At 43.9% G+C, this 20895-nt stretch overlaps 6 protein-coding genes across 7 annotated transcripts; 2 read left to right on the top strand and 4 right to left on the bottom strand.

The window, feature by feature from the left end:
- Positions 1-339: 339 nt before the first annotated feature.
- LOC128304440 (putative uncharacterized protein DDB_G0291608) lies at positions 340-2192 on the bottom strand. The gene has a single exon (XM_053041627.1). The coding sequence runs from the start codon at positions 2190-2192 to the stop codon at positions 480-482; it is 1713 nt and encodes a 570-aa protein (XP_052897587.1). The 3' UTR covers positions 340-479.
- Positions 2193-2828: 636 nt separating this feature from the next.
- On the bottom strand, positions 2829-4190 carry LOC128300326 (secretion-regulating guanine nucleotide exchange factor). The gene is made up of 3 exons (XM_053036345.1): positions 4170-4190; positions 3131-4080; positions 2829-3058 (listed from the first exon to the last, which is right to left on the bottom strand). Exons 1-3 carry the CDS (start codon positions 4179-4181, stop codon positions 2977-2979), a joined length of 1044 nt encoding a protein of 347 aa, XP_052892305.1. The 5' UTR covers positions 4182-4190; the 3' UTR covers positions 2829-2976.
- A 323-nt stretch (positions 4191-4513) lies between these two features.
- Positions 4514-5529, top strand: LOC128300329 (uncharacterized). The gene is made up of 2 exons (XM_053036349.1): positions 4514-4851; positions 4917-5529. The coding sequence occupies exons 1-2, from the start codon at positions 4629-4631 to the stop codon at positions 5435-5437; spliced, it is 744 nt and encodes a 247-aa protein (XP_052892309.1). The 5' UTR covers positions 4514-4628; the 3' UTR covers positions 5438-5529.
- On the bottom strand, positions 5467-7365 carry LOC128300322 (zinc finger protein 674-like). The gene is made up of 2 exons (XM_053036342.1): positions 7118-7365; positions 5467-7037 (listed from the first exon to the last, which is right to left on the bottom strand). The coding sequence occupies exons 1-2, from the start codon at positions 7235-7237 to the stop codon at positions 5787-5789; spliced, it is 1371 nt and encodes a 456-aa protein (XP_052892302.1). The 5' UTR covers positions 7238-7365; the 3' UTR covers positions 5467-5786.
- A 562-nt stretch (positions 7366-7927) lies between these two features.
- Positions 7928-19585, top strand: LOC128300323 (protein pelota). Of its 2 annotated transcripts, XR_008287333.1 has the most exons (9): positions 7928-8168; positions 8252-8348; positions 8409-8555; positions 8634-9041; positions 9107-9176; positions 9248-9440; positions 18186-18292; positions 18363-18546; positions 19163-19585. XR_008287333.1 is itself a non-coding variant. In XM_053036343.1 (8 exons), the coding sequence occupies exons 1-8, from the start codon at positions 8128-8130 to the stop codon at positions 18461-18463; spliced, it is 1164 nt and encodes a 387-aa protein (XP_052892303.1). In that variant the 5' UTR covers positions 7928-8127; the 3' UTR covers positions 18464-19585. The 2 variants fall into 2 exon arrangements, 1 of the variants encoding a protein (XP_052892303.1); XM_053036343.1 differs by having other exon boundaries at positions 18363-19585.
- LOC128300328 (uncharacterized) lies at positions 9540-15404 on the bottom strand. Its single transcript, XM_053036347.1, has 3 exons — positions 15355-15404; positions 12099-13012; positions 9540-9703 (listed from the first exon to the last, which is right to left on the bottom strand). Exons 2-3 carry the CDS (start codon positions 12746-12748, stop codon positions 9583-9585), a joined length of 771 nt encoding a protein of 256 aa, XP_052892307.1. The 5' UTR covers positions 12749-13012; positions 15355-15404; the 3' UTR covers positions 9540-9582.
- Positions 19586-20895: the final 1310 nt, after the last annotated feature.

Genomic DNA, 20895 nt, shown 5'->3' on the forward strand with positions numbered 1-20895 from the left:
ACGAAAGGTTGCAGTCATTCAATAGCAGCATTTGGGTACCGGTGAGGAGGATGGAGGGATGTTGAATGTATTTTCCAATTAAAAAACACCTCTATGAACATGGCGAGAGGGTTTGATGAATGGAGATCAGGGTTCAGTACCAATTTTCCAATTCAGAAAAATTTCCCATTCCCAGTGCTATTGTGTATAGTTAAAAGAGCCCTGTCCTAAAAATTAAACCTAAAATAAAATATATTAAACAATCATACATAAAACGTTTGTATCCGCATCCTCCACGTTTTATTAAATCCTCTATTCTATTCCTCCCCCAGAACATCAAATTAAATACTTAGTCAATGCATCGTCGTATCCCTTTTATCACATTAATTTATTCGTCCCTACGCTTAAAACATGATCAGAAAGCCTCTAGCTCTTTGTCAATTATAATAACTTTCCCTCAAAACTTGAACCCCTTTTATCAATCCCTATCTACTTATCGTCTACAAATTAACCGCCGTTGGTGTCACGTAGTACATGCCGACATCGTTCATGGGTGTTGTTGCCGGTGGAGGTACATGGCTGTAGTAAGGTGGATGCGATACCACCGGCTGCCCCACTGCAACTGGACGACCATAGTTCGGCACCGGTTGTACCATACCCTGGTACTGCATGTGTGGATGATGATCGATGCTGGCGTACTTCGGTGGATAGTAATCGGGTGCAATGCTGGGCGTGATACTGGTTGCAGCTGATGGGGCGACCGTTGTCGGATTGTGCCGTATGTGGTGATGGATGAAATTTTTGCTCGGCGAACGTCCCTTCGTTGGTGATGACTTTTTACTGCGATCGGGAAACTTGCGTGAAAGCTTCTGGCAGAACAGTAACCACAGCGGCGTTGAAGCAGAAGTCGGTGAGGGTGGTGTTGGTTCCCGCGTTGGCATGGATGCCATCGGTTGATAGCCGAGTGGGTAACCGGGATGATGGTAACCGTCGTGATACACTGGAACTGGCGCGTATCCCATCGGTGTGACGTAGTGTTGCTGCGGAAGATGCTGATGATGTTGATGACCGGTGTAGTAGGTTCCGTGGTAGTAGTAAGCAGATGGATGATGCATGTGCTGCATGTAATCACCGGCTACCTGTGTGTTGGGCTGTGGATGGAACTGTTGCTGGATGAACGGAGTTCCGGAAATTCCTAGCGTCGCCGGACAACCTTCACACTTGCGTCCATGTCGACAGGGGGCTGTATCAGGAGAATGTGCCTGTTGCTGTTGTTGTTGCTGCTGCTGCTGCTGCTGCTGCTGTTGATTATGATACAGACGATAAAGGTCTTGCTGGTGCTGTTGAAGATACTGCTGGTACGGTGTTGGTCGTTCCTGTGTAGCCTGATTCATGAGCTGATACTCGTGTCCATAGCCCACGATTGGATAGTAGAACTGACGCATCCAAACTGCCGGCGGTGGTGGATTTTTCTCCAACATTTTCTGCTTGATCGCTTCCGGCTTGGTGTAGGTGTAGGCCGGGAACCAGAACGGTGTACTGTTGCCCGACACTGCCTCCGGGATCTTCGGAATGTACTGGGGCCTTACGGTCGGATTCTCTAGGTCGCGCATCCAGCGCGAATAGTACGGTCCATCCTCCGGTGTATCGCCCACGTACAGACAGCAACGTTCCCGATGATCATGATCACAGTGGAAGCAGTAAGCCGGGCTCGGAGTCGAGCAGCGTGCCATCGGGATGTTATTGTTCTCACTCAACATCCGACTCTCCATTCGCAGGTTTTCCTCCACCCGGCGAATGTCACTAATGCATGCTTCCGCCGCATTCGCCATCGGTTCACCGTCTGCGAAGGAATTGTTAAGACGCGAGTCGATCAGATGCCGGTGTCGGGACCGGGATTGACGGTGACTCGTAAGGCTCGGAGGTGCATCCATGCTCTGCCAGTTGTTACTCTGAGCTGTGTTGTACTCAACGAATCCACTGCCTAACGGTGCCGTACTCGTCGCCATGCCGCTGGAAAACACTTCCGTCAAGTGTGGTTGAAACAGGGTGCCATTCGTCATTGTTCCGACGCGTTGAAGATCACTTTGCTTCGCTTCAAGCGTACAATGTTGTTGGTCTAACTGCTGTTGCCGTTGCTGTGAGCCGACTAACTCCGAACTTGTCTTTATATTACACTTGGGCGACGCTTCCACACTGCTTCCTAGGCCCATCTAGTTAGCAAACGAAGATCACACACAAGGACCAAAGAGTGGTCGAGATGTTGCTCGAATAACGATCACAAGAAGAATGGTGCTGTCGTCCACCAAGGCGTTGGCTATTAAATCAAACCCCGTACGTTCTACCTTCCCGGTCGATATACTACCTGTACTCCGGTGTATGCAAAATTCCGAACGCAGGTTACACCGAGCAAAGTCTCCTGCAGCCTAGGTAGCAGAGGTACAAAAACACAGCTATAGAGGTAGATTCTCCAAACGATAACTCAGGAAAAGGAGTTAGCTAACTTCTCCACTCCAAGGTAATGGAAAAGTAATTCTACCAACATCGAAGGCGTGCCCGTTGTTGTTCTTCGCTAAAAATTGCCATCACGTTCAATATTGCCCCCGGGGTGAACGATCCAACATTACGATGTCCACGGGTTAGGTGATCAACAAATCTCCAAATATTTGCTATATTGGCTTTTCTTATGCCTATTGTGTGCCTTGTTCGAAATTTCGTTAACATACACTGGTGTCATAAAACGGTAATGGGCTCATACTCCGTTCAAGCCCTATAAACGATCGTATCCCGGAGCACAAAAAAGGCGTTCCATGAGTTATTACGAGCGTACGAACTATTATTCACTCGGAGAATTGTGCTAATGGTGGGTTATTTTGATAGTTCTGTGTACCTTTTTATTGCGTTCAGTTTCATCTCTGTATTCATGCCCGTTAATAAATGGGCTCGATGGTTCGTAAATGTCTCGTGGCTCAACGACGGTCAACAATGAATGATTTGCTACGTGAATACCATTGTAAAACCAGCACCACATATCACTCTCGATACGGGCAAGGGAAGATCTATCGCTGTTGGTACCCATCTGCAAAGTATAAATAAGATAATATCAATATTGGAGGCAGAGTTTTATTTTAATGAAGTTATTTTAACTTACACATTTTCTGTTCCTCCCGTTCCGCAGTTACCATGCTCGTTCCAGCCCCAACTGTAGACACGTCCATCGTTCGTCAGTGCAACACCATGTTGTGATCCTAATCGTAAGTCCTTCACCTCCATATCATTCGTTTCAAGTCGAAGCTTTTCAGGCATTGCAGAATTACCCGATCCCGGTCGTCCGAGTTGTCCATAATTGTTTCGTCCCCATAAGTATATCGTACCATTTACGGTGAGACAACCGGAGTGAGTCCATCCCGATTCTAGCTTAACAACATCTTCCGGTAATATGTGTTCATCCAAGCATTGGCCGTGTTTGTTGTCTCCGAGGCAGTTAATTCTCCGATCGCCAATCAGAAGTACTAAATGATTGTCTCCACTGACCACATCTCGAACTAATCCTCTTTTCGAAAGATATCGTATCGTTAATTTCGTTGCCGGTTCCAATGGGTAATCCTTTGATAGGAATTTACACTTTCCCAACACCCATACTTTTCCACTTTCCATCAACACAGCCATGTACTGTAAACCGAATGCGACCCTCAAAACTTGTCCTCTCTCTGGTAGGGTAAGCCGCGTTGGTATCGGTATATTTTTCACACCTGATTCCGCTATCTGTTGCCATACGTTCGATCCCCAGACAAATAGCTCTCCAAAAGCATTGATCCCGGCCGAAACGTCCCATCCTGCAAACAACTTTCGAAAGCCATATTCGCCAACAGGCTGAAAGTGGATACAGTCATCCAAATGGCCCACTCCTAACTGTCCACGATTGTTCCAGCCGCAGGCATATAACCGCCCGTCGGTTGTTCCTATCAATATATGACCTCCGCCAGCAGCCACACATTCTATTTCTAGGGCACGAAACGGTACACCATCGATCAATGGTTGTGGTTTGTCACATTGCTCCGTTGCATAGCCAAAACCCAGCTGGGCATGGCTATTAGCTCCCTACGAAAAAAAAGCATAATGGAATTAAATCACACGTAAAAACCAATAAACTAGCACAAGAAATCCGAGTTTCTCGCAGAATATCCTACCCAGGCGAACATGCGTGTTGTTTTGCAGGCCGTTTGTTGTGATTCTACCTTTCGTTGAAAGTGTCAAAACTGCCAAATTCAAATTAGTCAAAAGGGGCTGGCAAGGTGTTAAAAAGCACGGCAGAAAATGTACCTTTACTTCTTTTTAAACAATCGTTTAGGAATAAAACAAGGCGTTTTACCTGTGAATAAGCTTAAAACTAAAGGTTAAACTCTTTTGCTGCCTGTTTTAGTACCTGTGCGCACCGTGCTACAATTCCTCACTGCATGTGCGCCAAATAAGCCCCTTTTCTGTAACCCTGCTAAAAACATCTGTTTGTTTACATTCGGTTCGATCAGGCAGGAAAGAAAATAAGAAATAATTCAAAGGGTTTATCTTGGTTCGCCGACGTTTTAATATCAATTATTAAACTTTGTCTTAAGTACGTAATCTATTTAGTGATACTTTTTCGAACAAAAATGCCCTGCATGTTCGAGAGCTGTAAAACAAACCGTCAAACGATAAAGCAAAATAATCAGGAAAAAATTCGCTTCATATCATTCCCCACTACGGATTTCGCAAATGATGAGATGAGAAAACTAGCTAAAAAGCGGCTTTACTGGTGGTGTCGAGTGTGTGGAGTAGACTACACTACGACGCTCATCAATCAGCTTCATATTTGTTCACGGCACTTCTTGAAAGGTAAGGCTCTTAGCAGAATGATACGCTTGGACAGCTGGAAATAATTGAATGATATTTCCCCTCAGGAAATTGTGCTCCGCTTTGGGACGTCCACAATCCAGACTGGATACCAAGTTTGTACATTCCCCAACAAGCTCGTCAACCAGTAAATGTAACAACGGAAGAAAAGTGCGAAGAATTCTTACGAAACGAACAGCTTACAGAGGAATTGATCGCAAACCCTCTGCTTGACCAAAAGCCCGATAGTTTCGCGCTTCGATCGCTGTTAATTGATGAGATCATTGCATACCCAATCGGGCGAACATACTTTCTGTTAGACAATGAAAGCGATGAATTGAAAACCGCCCCTTACGACGCTAAGCAATTGCCAAAAGAGCTAAAGAAATGCCTCTCAAAATCAACACCAATTGGGCGCATGGTACTGGAACCGCATGCACCGCACTGTCCGCCGCGAATGTTTTCTTTCAATGACACGGTCACAGAATTGGACCTATCCGTACCACCCCGGTGGGAAACGGAAAAGGTCATCATGCGACTGCAAAACAGTATGCTAGAGCTGATCAATGTGCTGAATGAGGAATGTTAATCGACGATAAACCGGTGACCAGCTTGAAATCGATTTATTACTTTACTGAAATTTTATTTTAAAAAATAAAAGAGAAATGCGACAAAGCGTGTGAGTATTATGTTTTGTGCTTGCTGATAACGAACGACACAGGGAAACATTGGACACACTATTTACGATATTAGTACGAACGTAATGTGGGGCTACTGTTTCCCTAACGGAACGCGTTCCCCCGATCTACAACATCTAGATCTTCAGCCTGTCCAGCCACAACAAGCCAATACGCGGCAACACTATGTTTTTTTGTTGTTTTGCTGCTGGCGCTTTACTTCAATTGAAAATGGTACTATTCGGCAAAGCTTCTACTGCTTCAATCCGAACGATTCCTATGCTGATCGAGGGAATGAAAGTATAATTTTCCTCGCGAGATAAACGTTTCCGCACAATCCTGGCAACGGTACGCTTTGACGCCGGAGTGCGTACGTTCGTGCACGAGCAAATCCGCCCGAAATCGAAATCGTTTCGAGCAATTCGAGCATGTATATTTTGCTTCCAAATGGTCCGAAGGAAACTCAACATGCTGCTGAACGTTGCTGGCTTCATCTTCACCATCCATGACTTCTTCCTTAATCTCCTGCTTGATCATCGTCACTGGTGGTTGCTCGTCGATGGGTTCCATCATCCTCACTGGTGGTTCCTCATCGATGGGTTCCTCCTTAATTATCACATCTTTCTCTTGCTTTACTACCACCGTTGGTTGGCACTCGGACTGATTGACTATTCGTGTAGCTGCCGCATTGTCGTCTTTCCTTTCTCTCTCTTCTCTTTCCCTTACCATCTGGCACATTGGATGCTCTTTTACCTGGGGCAAATCTTTCTCACCACTGACCGATCGCCGAGGGATGATGCAATACTCGAGCATTATACCTGTACCGGTCGCTAGCCTACCATCGGCCGAACAGTCGATCGTACCACTGCTATGCTCGATAATATCATTCACATCCAGCGCCTCGTAGAAGCTATCGTCCAGTGTCATGGTGCTCTCTTCAATTCGGGGCGACCGAATAATGTTGATGCTCGGCTCAATGTTTGCAATGTCCAAAAACTTCTCGTGTTCCAGCTCGTGCAGCTTCAAGTATTCCGCCGAATAGAACTGCTTCGAACAGTGCTCACACTTACCTACCGGTTCCTTCTTCACCTTGTACTTCATTGTGTACGTCTTCTCGCACTTTGTACGATCAAACGTAATGTCGAAGATGTCTTCGCCTTCCTCTACCGTACAGTCGAGCTGCACGATGTGCTCCCCGTCACCGCCCTCTTCATCTCCTTCCTCACCAAAGTCATCCACAAACCAAGCGTTCTGTTTGAGATTCATTTCGGAATCGGCTGGTTCCTGGCGTAGATCGATGTCACATTTACCCTGCTCTGTGTGCGATTTTTCATGCAGCTCAAGAAAGTCCGAATTGGCAAAGCATCTGCCACAGTCAAAGCACCTGTACAGCAGACTCTTTCGTAGACGCAGCTTTACATTGTACGTGCGGACCTTTGTCCGATCGATTCCATCCGTTTTGTCGGAGCTTTTCTGCAGAGATGCTATTTTGGCAAGCACTTCCGCCAGTTTCTAGCAAAAAAGCAAAAGAAAAACATCTTTTGTACACCTCGGTTCCAGCAACAGAACATTCCATTCCAACTGTTTCTTACCTCTTCACCCGTCTTCAGCGTTCGCTTCGATCGGTTCCGATACTGTCGGATGGGGTTGACCAGTGGTTCGAAACTTTCGAGCGATTCCATCTTAAAGTCCGTGCACGGATCCTTTGCCATCGTTTGGACGGCGGTGGGTGTTGCAGGTGCAGTTGTTTAACGCGACCCAGCGCTGTGTTGTAATTCGTGTGCGTCTGCTCTTTCTTATCCTTTTTTTTCTTGTTATTCCTCACGTCACACCAATCAACCAAGGATCGGGCAAGGATTCGCAATCGAGAAGAAGCAACACATCAAAACCAAATGTAAACAACACTCGTTGTCACAAAAGTGCAATTTAAATGCCACAAAAGCTGGGTGATTATGCTCGATGATCCGATTCTTCGATTTATTTCTTACCGATCGGAGTGGCCCAAATGGAAGAAAATGAAAGCAAATTCACTTAAATAAATGGTTTGGTTTGTATTGTAATCATTATCGATGTTAAGTAGTGGCAAAATAATTTTATGAGAAAAAAGTTCACACAAATCGGTTGTCTTCCACGCGATTCTTTTTGGTCCCTTGAATCCCTGATCTTTTTGAAGTTCACCTGCTCTATTCGGGATATTCTCTTCAATAAGCCGTCTAATTAATGATCAAAAATTATTTCACAATACTAAAAACACTCAACTCTTTTCAAATATGGACACTAATGAAATAAATAGCCAACGCTGAACAAATAATAGAAAAGCTGTCCGAACATGCTCTACTTCGTTTCAACAGAAATGTCAAACAACGCTGCTGCATGCTGTGGTCGTCGCTTTACGCCCTGACACTTTACCAAAACAGCAAATATTTTCGAACGTGGAAACTTTCGGTCGACGTGCTCTTGATGCGATCAAAACAAATTACCGGCAAAAATGTGCAGAACTTTACCGAGAGCAGCCTACCGCCAGCACTATTTGTGACCGCCTAATGACTAACCGTAACTAGAACCCAAACTAGCAAGCCGACAACACAGTGTATCTTCAACGATGAAGCTGGTCCGAAAGAACGTCGACAAAACGGGTGATGGGTGCGCATTTACCTGCATTATTGAACGCTGTATGATCAGGGTGTGTGCTAAAACTTCTCATTTGTTTCATTAATCCATTGCAGGAGTATAACCCTGGTACCCGAAGAACCGGAGGATATGTGGCATGCGTACAATCTCATCGCTGAAGGCGATCAAGTGCGTAGCAGCACTATTCGAAAGGTATGATTTGGATTTAGGACTATTAGGGAGGCTATGTGAACTACTCTTCCTTTCCTATAGGTACAAAATGAAACCGCTACAGGCTCTTCTAGCAGCAGCCGCGTTCGAACAACACTAACGATTGCCGTCGAAACGATATACTTTGACACGCAGGCACAGGTACTGCGCTTGAAGGGTCGCAACATAGAGGAAAATCAATTTGTAAAGGTATTATCAATTAGTAGGAAACTGTGAAATGCTGTAACATTTTCCCATCACCAATTACGCTTCATATCATGCTTGCAGATGGGAGCATACCATACGATCGATCTCGAGTTGAACCGCTCATTCACACTCATGAAGCCAGAATGGGACACGATCGCGCTGGAACGCATCGAAATGGCTTGTGATGTAACGCAAAATGCGGACGTAGCCGCGGTGATCATGCAGGACGGGTTGGCCCATGTTTGCCTGATAACGGCCAGCATGACGCTGGTACGAAGCAAGATCGACGTGGCGATTCCACGCAAACGCAAGGGAAACGTCCAGCAGCACGAGAAGGGTCTGAACAAATTCTATGACGCCGTTATGCAGGGTATACTGCGGCACGTAAACTTCGACTTGGTGAAATGCATCCTGATCGCGTCACCCGGCTTTGTGAAGGATCAGTTCTACGAGTATATGTTCCAGCAGGCTGTAAAGACTGACAACAAGGTGAGTGTTGGAAACGAATTCGTTCATACGCAGACGATTTGATCAGTTTGTTAATCCCCTCCCAGGTGCTGATAGATAATAAAAGTAAATTTATGCTGGTTCATTCATCGTCCGGATTCAAGCATTCTCTCAAAGGTACAGCAACAAAAACCCATCTAGAACTGCATTTTTTGCTAATGAATCATGATTTTTCGTTACTATTTCAGAGGTGCTACAAGATCCAACCGTGATCGCAAAAATGTCCGACACTAAAGCGGCAGGTGAGGTGAAAGCGCTGGAAACTTTCTACAATACGTTGCAGTTCGAACCGGCAAAGGCTTTTTATGGCAAAAAGCATGTTTGCAAGGCGGCTGACGCACAAGCAATTGAAATGCTACTGATTTCGGACAATCTATTCAGGTCAGTGAAACGCTTTTGTTTTTTTATTAATACGTTATTATTGCTCTACGAGATACTTCGGATCTGTGGAGAGGAATTCTAAAGCTAGTCCTTATGAAATAGTTGTAGGAAGTGTTTGATATCATTCATTAAGTTGTATGCCTTAAATTTGCAATGGTGGCAGTACGAATTGATCCATGCGCTGATCGTACCCAAAGATGTTCCGATCGTAGCTTCGCTGATTCATTAACCGATTGTCCAGCAGTTTGTGATGATTGGAATATCTGGAAAGACAGTAAAACAATTAAATTAGTAAATGAATTGATTAAAACGCACCTCGCAATCAAAGGATACTTAGTCCTTTATCAGTTCCTTGACACTAAATCATTAAATTATATGTCAATGCTTTCAAATCAAAGATTTATTGGCTGTATAGTAGTTTCTCTCCATTCCAAAAGGATACATTGGATGGAATTAAAAGAAGATAAATATACCATGACCTTATCGTTCTCTGCTACCCAGCAACGATACATATAAGGCACACTTGAACGGCGGGTATGCGATCAATTGTTATTCAATATCAGTTGTCTCCCGATCGCTTCACTCTTCCTATCATGGCCGTTTCACGGCAATGTCTTACCCGCACGCTGCTTGCCCAAAAAAGGTTACACTTGTGTTGCCTCCCAAAATTAAAGTGCCAACGAAAAACAAAGCTGCTAGCGAATTTCGTTTAATGTATCGCATCCGCAAAAGGGAAACGCTACTCTCCCAATATCCCTCCTTCCCCGGTTGAAGATGAAGAACCAATTTAACAGTAACCAATCCCAATTGATTGAATGTCTTATGCACTTAATTTGATTACCGACTCAACGACGTGGGAGACGTATCGATTGTTTCGGTCACGCTAGGGTTGTTGAAGTTGAATTTTGGAACCGCCTTCACCACCTTTAGCGAGGATAGTTTCTCTTGGTGGGGTGGTAATCGCTGCTTTTGAATTGATTGGGAACACTACACACCCTGTAATTATTGTTTCGCGAAAGATTCGCTGCACTAGAGCATGCGTGTATGTGTCTGTTGGGTTACATTGGCGAATAATAAGCATACGTCATGATGGTAAATAAATTGATCAATTGGCCGGAGTAAGAAGAGATTCTTCCGCTCTAGACGGACCGCCAAACGAGCCACCCAATAAACACGCTGAAGTGATTCACTTCGGGAATGGCACGCTAATGGAGCACCCGGCGGGGAAAATCTCAAGTACTCCTGCAAATCTTAAGCACGTCGAATCGATAAGCCACTTAAGAAGCTCTTCTATTAGCTCAATTACTGCACGATGCTTATCGCCAAATCCTACTCCAAGCGAAATCAAAAGCAAGAGATTCTTAATACACCGAAAAATTCAATTGGTATCAGTGTAAAACGTGCGATAAGAAACAGTTAGTCGCATATAAAAAATATGGGGCGGCATTTCTTGAGGGAGAGAACAACATTATGTCTCTTCTTATCATTTCAGTTGTCATATTTGGTCAACATACGACCAAAAAAGTAAGCCCCGTTTTGCCAGCTCAGTACGAAAGATACTTCCGCTATTTCTTGACTTAACGATTGTCGTTACATCAGTACAGTTCGATAAGGCACTGCTTTACACGGTGGTGGTTACGCTATCGGTGCATGTTTTTTGCAGTACCGCAAGCTTTACGCGACTCTCTTGGCAATTTTCCTTGTTGGGTATTTGTATCGCTTGAAGTGTTGATAGTACGATACTTGCCATTGGAACTCTTGGAATTTGAACAATTCGTTGATCCTGCTAGTAAAGATGTCCGGGATATCATTAACAATCCACATTCGTTAAAAGCAAACTTGTTTAACAAGTAAACAAGTAGTGTAATTTCTTTTTAACAACTTTGAGGAATGCAGGAAGATGCATAGCGTATGATACTTAATAATGCGCTAGGAAAGATATAGGTTCGCTATGTAATCGAAAAACGTACATTCCATTCATCAATTCAAACAAACAAGCACCCCGTTCAGTTGCCATTCGAAGCAAAACAATCCTCTGGGTCACTTTCGAATCTGGGTTTGTTGATGTGGACTATGCTAAAAACAATGACGGGATCACCCTCTTCCAATTCATTATGCAAAAAGCCTCACTGTTTAGTGCGATTTAAAGCAAAACCCCGGCAATAGTAACGCTGACCCAGCAACACCATATACACTACACTAACCTGAAACCACCATCTGCGTTGTGTGACCCATTTGCATACTTGCCACAAGTGTTTTTTTTTTGCGCTTCGTTTTTTATGTGCCAACGATAGTACAACGGCCAAGGCACATTTGTAGCGCGCACGATTTAAACTGGTTCATCCCCCCCCCGTACCACGATGGGGTTGAGCACCCCCGTTGAGCACCAGGTGTAAAGTTGAAGTTGTTCTACTGAGAAGTTAGTAGGTTTTTCAATGCAAATTGATCCACAAACGAATTTATCTTTACAGTGCTATTTAACTTCTCCACGTTAAAAATTTAAAACACTATGTGATTACCACGATCAATCAAAACCCCACGGTATATTGTGTGAGTGAGTCAACGTCTTATCTGAATAAATAGCAGATGGGGTGTGAAAAGTAAAAGCTGTTTTCCCTGCTGATTGCTTAGCTGATTGACTCCACGCACGCAACCTACCTGCACGGTTGTTGTAGAACGAGCGAACTTTCGGCGACTTCTGGAGATCCCGCACTGGTCCGTTTTGTGCTGGTGGTATTTGGCCGGTACTGCTGCATACTGCTTCGAGCGGTAAGCAACCGTGAAGAAGTCGGTGATGTAGTTGATCGACTTCGATCAGTCGGCGGCCCACAGTACGAACCGGAATTTTGATGAGCGCTAGCCACGGAACACCACCCGCTGGCTGGTCCAATCGAGTGCCGACCGGTATCAGTCGCACGAGTTGATCCTGAAATGTGTGGGAGCGCTACACTACAGCGACCTCCGGTGGTGCTGTACCTGGGTATCGTTGTTATATCATTTTCGTTTTTATTACTAGCTCTCCTGCTGCTGGTGACGATGGATCCGTGACGATCGCTATTACCGGTGGGAATTCCTCCTCCACCGCCACCACCATTCCGTACCTTCAAATTGTGTAAGCATTTGTTGAGCTTGCTTTTTGTAACTTCATTGTTTGATTTGCTCTCGCTTAAACGACCGTTTCGATGCATCGCAGTGAAATGGGACGTTAATATGGGCCGTCCGTTAGTACCGATGAAGTAGTCCGGCTTTCGTTCCGATACTGGTAGTCGACTTACTGCTCCTCCACTGGTCTGTGTGCTGGATGGCATACTTTCAAGCAGCAGAATCGTCCACTACCTTTTAGCTAAAGAATGGAATTGTTGCGGAACTTCAAATGCTTTCCCACCGCTTCTAGCACTTTACTTCAGCTCACTGACTCCAAGGTCATCGACTCCACGATCTCGGGCACGTTGTGCATCGGAGTTGCCCGGCCAGATCTTTTCCGTTTCGGAGTCTTATTGCTGAAGCTCGCTGTTCGCTCGAAGCGAATCTCTTGTGTGCGTTATGCCGTGGAGAAAAGGTTGAAACCACCCCTGTAAGCGTTTTGAAAGAATAAGCAAGAGCAAAAGAAAAGGTAATTCAGTATTTTTAAGCTCGTGAATCGTTGGAAGGATGGAATTGATGCGAGAAGCGCAGGGTGCACTGTCAACTGTTGGGCAATGGCAGTAAGGCAGGCAATGGAACCTTTTTGGAAAACAAACTGAGATGAATATTGAAACAATTAGCTGCTGAAACTACTAATACTAATACTTAAAAAAACACTTTACAATAACTCACTTAAAGGCGCAAGTCATTTGTGACTTGAATTAACCATAGCAGAATACTCAAGTTTCGAATAGACATTTGAAATTTGAAGTCGAACGTTACAAACCCTACTATGTGATTAAATCCCTCTTGTTAAGGAGATCGTGCTTCGTTGACTCGCAACCCTAGACGATCGAATAAAAAACCTATCGTGAGTGAGGGAGATTCTTAAACTCATTGATGCAAAACAGACCCCTCTCTACCATATACACGCTATCTTTAATATCTCTAATTACAGTGCTACGATCTTTCCTGGTCCAATTATACGTCTCCCTTTTGCGTTGGTCTACGTCTAACGGAACCGTAATGTTTGTGTCGTATTGAATATTCTTTTTATCAAGTGCTCCCTTCCGTTGATAAGGGCATTGTCGGGTTCCGACCAAATGCAACAGTGAAAATAAAACTGTTACTTTTGTACAGGAAGTTCAACATGTGATAACTATAACTGACGTACACAAAGTGATCTACCCCCTCTCGCAAAAAAGAAACGGTCATCCTTCACAAGTATTTGTCACCAAAAGCTGCGTTCAGCTGCGATCATTACATTACCGGTTGACTCAGCACCTTTTACTTCGCATCTCAACACGGATTTTACACGAACGCTGTGTACGTTACGTTGTGGAATTCCAACAGACCTTGACAGAGAGAATTTAACTCGGGACAGACACTAAAGGACGCGATAAGAATTTTAATCTATCATCTGTAGACACATCAAATGCACAACAACTCAACAACAAATCATGGGCAGAAACGTGTTACCTACACTCTATGCTGCTCTAGTGTAGGCTGCAGGACGTGGCAAACACACAATAAACAAAGACAAACAAAAACCTGCCTGATCGTCCAATCTGAGTGACTTTTTAATGGATCTATGACACGGCAAGCGCACGAAATGTATAACCGAATTGTGTGGGGTTTTCTATCTCGAGCGTGTGCCTCCTTTGTATATCCAAGATTGGACAGGATTTGCGTACACCCACTGTGTGACTCTTTGGGGCGAACATGATTCTAGAATCACGCACCAAACGGAACCAAGAACGTGAAGAATTTGTTCTGTCTCTGTGCCTGGTGCTCATATTTCGCTGAAAGATCACTGTAAGAAACACCATCGTGCAAAGAAACACACGAAGTAGCAGGCCATGATGCATTCTATCACGGTAGTTCTGTTTGTGTTGGACGTTAAGTACGGAAAGGAACACGGTCATTTGTCGAACCGAGTACAGTTGCAGTTAATTACCAGTTCCAGTGATCTGCGGCCTCCTACGGCTAATTACAAGCTGTAATGTGATAAATCTCCGCTCGATCTTCGATTCATTAGTGGTGGAGAGTGGGTTTAACGATCCATCTGCGCATAAGTCCACAGTTCCACATATTTAAATTGTACTTAAAATTCCCTTATAGCTGGGCGTCCCGGTAGTGTACCAAAATCCCACCGGTAGCCAATGACTGACTCTTCGGCTTTGCGGAAAAATAAATCTAGTAAGCCAGAATTGAGACAGGCATGCCTCTAGTGGATCGTTACGACAAGAAGAAGTTTAAAACTCCCTTTTCACGATCACTATGATGAAAACACACTACCGCCACTGTGTTGTGGGTCGTTATTATGTCGTGCGGATTTCCGCACCTTTCCCGCAGAGAAAGCCCCAGCATGACAGATCACTTCGCTGGGTTGATTTTTTCCGCAGTGCTGGCTACAGTTTACATCAATTAACCAACAATCGGGCGACGAAATCTCGCTCGGGGTGCAACTGAAAACCATATGTGCGCATCATTAGCCGTCTGGGAACCGTGGTAAGGAGAAAAAGAGACAACCCAGCGACATAGAAAGCATGGAACCACCCGGCGCACGCGACTTTCTCCACTCTGGCGCATTAAAACACCACACTCTCTATACACCCAAAACACGTGCCCACAATAGGGCAACAAAGTCGGCGATGAAAATATACCACACCACACAGTTCCTGTTGGGGCTCTGTTGCTGCAACTGCTTTTTTAGTGTTCGTTCACACGAATTTAAATCGTAATACGTGACTTTCGCGACAACCGAGCTTTGAGAAACATTTTTGTTTACCTTTTTTGCTGTTGTTTGATGTAACTTTTACTTTTCTTGGCTTGGTAAAGATACGCGATTTGACATTTTCTTATTTACACACTCTTTCTTTATGGCTACTGTGCAGTTGATTGAGATTCTTATTTCACTTTTCGATGAGTTAAATGTTGTCACCGAACTGGCATTCACTGCGAGGCGCTTCCCTGTGTTGTTATGAAACCCGGAATTAAAAGGTTGGAGTTTAGTCTCACGGTAGGCTCCCGCGGCACGTTTAACCGGTTGGTACGATCCCGCGTCCGTTACTATTGTTGATGTTCAATGTGGCAAAGTACGCGCGAACGCAAGCGGCCGAAGCGCAGTAATGCTACTAGTGATGGGCATTCGGATGATTCAGTGAATTTTACACGATTTATTTTAGAATAACATTAATTTTTGATTAATCATGGATTAATCGTTGATTTATCTTGGATTAATCTTTCTGCCAAAAAGTTTAATTGGATTAACGATGTTGAATACGAACTTTAATAACTCAATCGAATTTTATAATGATTTCCGTCTGCATGATTCTTTTAGTAAATTATTAATCTAGTATAAAAAATTTATAGAAACAAGTAATGTATTGGGAAAATACTATCATTATTTTCATAATGTAACATTTAATTTTTTTTGGATTCGATTTGCCCATCTCTAGTCCCCGCAAAAAAATCGGTAGTCATACCGTTGAGAGAGAAACGCTAGAGCTATGGGCTATGAGAGAGAACGAATGAACCGAACCGGTTCGCTCGCGGCATTTTCTCACTCTCGCTGTTACTCTTGCTCATCCAGCTGAGACCGGTTTTCGGAATGTATGTGGCGGTAAACCGGTTCAACAGCGGATTCCCGTTGATCTACATAGAAATCGTGTGGTTCTGATCTTTCATATAAGAACTGATAAAAATTAACATTATGATGCTCAAGCGTTCTATTGAATGATCTTCATTAATGGTGATTGTGAAGGGCTTTTGTAGATCTAAGCCTGTCTCAATAGACTTGGGATATAACTTAAATGTTGTTCATAACAGAATAAGTTTGCCAAAATAAAGACTTCGCTTTTGCAGTGCATCCACTACGCTACGGTACCCGCTAATAACTTAAGCAAACATACCTCACAATCAATTACTATCCCATTTTTAACGGTCCCATCCCGCATAAAACCGGTCTCTACAGCAAAAAGAAGGACCCTTCCTTCTCCAGCAAGTAGCGCAACGGTATTATGTTTTGTAACGAGAGCATCACCGTGTGAGTAGCGACTGGCCACAGCAAAAAATGGTAGCTTTCTTGCTTTTGCTGGACCACACAATCTCCAAGGTGACGGCACGGAAGATATCACCTCTTTTGCACACAGATTCGCTAGGGAGGTTGGGAAATACAGGTACAGAGGGCTATAATTACTTCAACCAACAGTCCGCGCTGCAAGGCTCCCGCCCGTAATCTTCTTTTTGGCCGCACACGTACGCCCGGGTGCCCTAACATGGTGTCCAAATTATTTTAGACCATATTTGAAGATGTCGTTACACTCTATCTTTTGAGAAGAGTCATTCATATGAATCGCTAGTCAGAAGTCATACATATCAGGAATCGATTCACAAAAGATTCATGAATCTTCCGCGGATCAAGCCCCTTGGTGTTCTAAGGCGGAATGGTAGTTGGGCACCCAACTCATAGCTGGAGATCATAAATTTTAGATGATTTATGAATCTTTAAGGAATTGCGATTCAGATTCATTCATTCTGACTCACAGATCCATTCAGATTTATGAACCAGAATTAGATTCACCCAAAGCGAATAGGAAAATCTGTACAGCATATCTCGGCACCAGCATCCAACAGCATCAGAATGCATCCCTAGGAATGCAATGCTCTCTGCTAAAGGAGGTTGTTTCACCATCTACACAAACACACCTGCACAGACACACTTTCGTTTTTTGAATCGATTGCTGTAAACAAATTAAATCTGTTCACTTTCTGTAAGATTTACGCGACCCGTGTTTCCCCGAAGCAGAAGATCGCGTTGTTTATCCGCTTCTAGTGCGGATCGATTTTAGGACAAGGAACACACCGGCTGAGACCTGAAACACGCGGTTTGATGCCATAAAGCACACATGGTGCGGTTTCTTCCACCTCCACCAGCACACCACCAATCGGGCGACGATCGTGTCTCGTGTGTGCTCTTCTGCGTGGTCGGAAAAATGGAAGCGCTAGCAAGAAGAAAATGGGGTTGAAATTTGAAAATCACGGGTGTTATAAATAGAGCCGTGTCTACCCTCCTCAAATAACGACACCGCTCATAAATCGTCATCGTTGCGATGGTCACGTTTTCCGTGTTTACTAGATTGCGAGCTAAGCTATGCTACTTAATCGGTGAATAGATCAGGTGATCGTGCTCAGGCTCCACATTAATCGATTTCTAGCTGCTTTATCAGGAACATTTGAACCAATAATACACCTGTATTATTACACCTGTACACCAGCATTAAGAGAAATGCTCTTTAAAGACAACATATTGGGTGTAACCTTTAAAAGTGATTCATCGCTCAAATGGCTGTTTCGACGCAGTGTCGGCCTCCCTATTTTTAGAAGATCTTGACTTGCTTGCTTTCCGCGATTCGTAATGTCTCCTGGCGTCTAAGACGTGATGGCGTCTGGGTAGTTCCAATCCCCGTTGGACGTGCCAGATTTCGTCACAAACATATGCTGTAAACATTGGCCCTCACTGATGCTACCAATGGGCGCGTTGTAGATCATTTGCACCCCGATTTGATTTGATTGTAAAAACATTTTTTCTCACCTCTTAAAACCTCTTGCCTTTTATAGATGTCAGGACGTGGCTACACGCAAGGAATACGTTCAGCTGGTGGAATCGGTCCGTGATTCGGGTGGTGAGGTGAAAATATTCTCCAGCATGCACGTCTCGGGTGAACGTAAGGCGCTATCATCTCTTTATACTTGTAATGTGCGGAAATGTAATGAAAATCCGTTCTCTGGTTTTAGAACTCGCACAGCTAACCGGTGTGGCAGCAATCCTGCGATTCCCTATGCCAGAACTCGAGGACAGCGATAATGAAGGCAGCGACGGTTCGGATTCAGAATGAACAGGGAGCAGAAGATTAATACCCAGACACGGATGTCCTAGCCGCCCGTACGCGCATATGGCTTAATGGTGGATGGCTTAATTGTACGTATTCGTTTTAAAGTGTAATTATGCGAGGTCATATAGGTCATGTAATAGGCACCAATAGATTCAGAGGGTTTGTGTTTTATATTTTTCATGTCAGCAATGTAATACTTTAAATATTCAAACTAGTTACGGATAAAGTTCCTTCTACAACTTGAACGGAATATTAGCCAGGGGCGCACCATTAGGCGAATAAACGGTTGACAAGAGGGACAGCATAAAGGACAAACTCCACTAGCAAAACAATTAAAACAAGCAGATGGGGAGAGGACTTTTAGAAACCTTTTTTCTCTCATGCCTTCCGTTAAATCCTTTACTGGTTGTTGGCAGGCACTCCAACAGGCTGCTTATTCCGCTCTTAGGAAGATTCGTCTCTGATGCTTACGCTATATTTTTTATCAACACATTAATCAAGAATACAGAAAAGAAAAGATCATAATTGCTGACTACAAATTAACATCAGGGACACAAGCAATATTAGCTAGGTATTACATCCACTAGACGACAAGCTCTGTTTTGCGGTTCTAAAATTCATGTTGGTATAAAAGTATGCTCGGCCCTATTAAAAATTTCAATTTATTCATCCTTTTCCTGTTCTATTTTTGCCAATGATTAGAAAGAAGTTACGGAAATGAGCAAAAGCACAATCAACCCATTTGAATTGCCATGTTACTACCATTGATATTATACGCGATCACAGCAAAGCGGGATGACAAAACGACGTGTAGGATATTAGGGAAATGAAATTCAACCGACCTCAGGATGATAGCTACACAGAATGCGATTTTATCATGTCTATACTGTAAATAAATGTACCGTTCCGAACAAAATGGAAACACTCAAAACGATAGCTACATGTTGCAGCCTTTTAAACTAGGAAAAGTACTTGAAAGAGATCATAACTCCCAAAACATGAATAATAATGTACAGAGCTCTACTCCCACTCGCAACAGTTCTATAACGATCAGTAGGCGGAATTGGTTGCGCGAAAAAAAAGAATACATTCATCCAACTTCAAGCTTGCTTCTCTGTTTTTTTTTGTTACACAGTTGAGAAATTGTATCTCCCTAATTGTTTAAGTATTTGTTCACTTTGATACAACTAGCTAATCGGCCCGGTTACAGTGCTATGAGCCCCGGGTTCTATTAACCCGTTTATGAACATTGTACAAATATGTATACATTTCTAAAGATGATGTAGCGTTTTTGTATTATTATTTAAATAATTTCTAGTTGAAGTGAATTAAAACACGAATTTCCGAAAGAAAAACAAGATGTTATGTGACTTCTGTGAAGAAAGAAACGTTTTTTGCAATTTTCACTCACTCCGCTTCGTTGCTCCGCGATTATTCCAAACGCCATCCAGGAGCGCCGCATCCATCACCATTGTTTTCATTTTCAAACTCTCCCGTGCGAAATCCCATACAAACCAGCCGTTTTCAGATTTTCGACACCAAGAGAGCATCCAAGCCATAGAGGCAACATCAATTCCCCTGCAGCGTGCTCACAGCTGTTCCGCTCTCACATGTTATCATCGAGCGTCATACGAAATCCCATACAAAACAGCGGTTTTCAGATTTTCGACACCAAGAGAGCATCCAAGCCATAGAGGTAACATGTATGCCCCTTCAGCGTGCATATTTCGTCACCTGAGCCATCACTACCCATACTATCAAACTCATGAGCACGATCGCTTGTGTGAGATGGATGAAACGGAAAGCTTTCTTCAGCTCGTTCAAACTTTCCGTCGTGTTGATTTGACGTTTTGAATGTAAATAAGTTGTTTACGCTTCGCAAGCTTGCTGGACAATGCGAAAATAACAGTGAATAGTACGAAGAACGTGTAATTAATCTACTTTCCCGAAGTAGACGATTTCCCGTAAGAAAATAGTGACACAGAAGTAGTTGTTTTATCGTTTGGCTCGAGTGTGACAGTGCTACGGTGTTTATTATAGGAAGAACCTACCGGATCGGTTGGGGAGGGTTTGTCAGCTGCCAATAGCGCCTCTACCACCACCGGAGTTGATTCTTCGGTAAGAGTTTATTCCTGCGTGCATCCCGGTTGCAAGAAGCTGTACTTCAATGAGCGGCTTCTAACAGAGCACGAGAAATATCACGGTGGAGAAGGAAGCTCCTTGCGATCGCCACCAAGTGACAAATGAAGATGGAAAGAACGTTGCAGCAGGAGACAGTCAGGACGTTCCTACACACGCCATAGTCATCTGAATGCGCACGAGCTGCTAAATACCGGTACACTATCCTTTCACTGTCCGTGGGCCGACTGTGGGGCGGCTTTTGCACGTTCGTACGAATTGTAGCACACCGTCAGGAAAAGAAGGAAATTCGAAAC

This window comes from Anopheles moucheti, chromosome 3 (genome assembly GCF_943734755.1).
Source record: "Anopheles moucheti chromosome 3, idAnoMoucSN_F20_07, whole genome shotgun sequence".
Classification (NCBI taxonomy): Eukaryota; Metazoa; Arthropoda; class Insecta; order Diptera; family Culicidae; genus Anopheles; species Anopheles moucheti.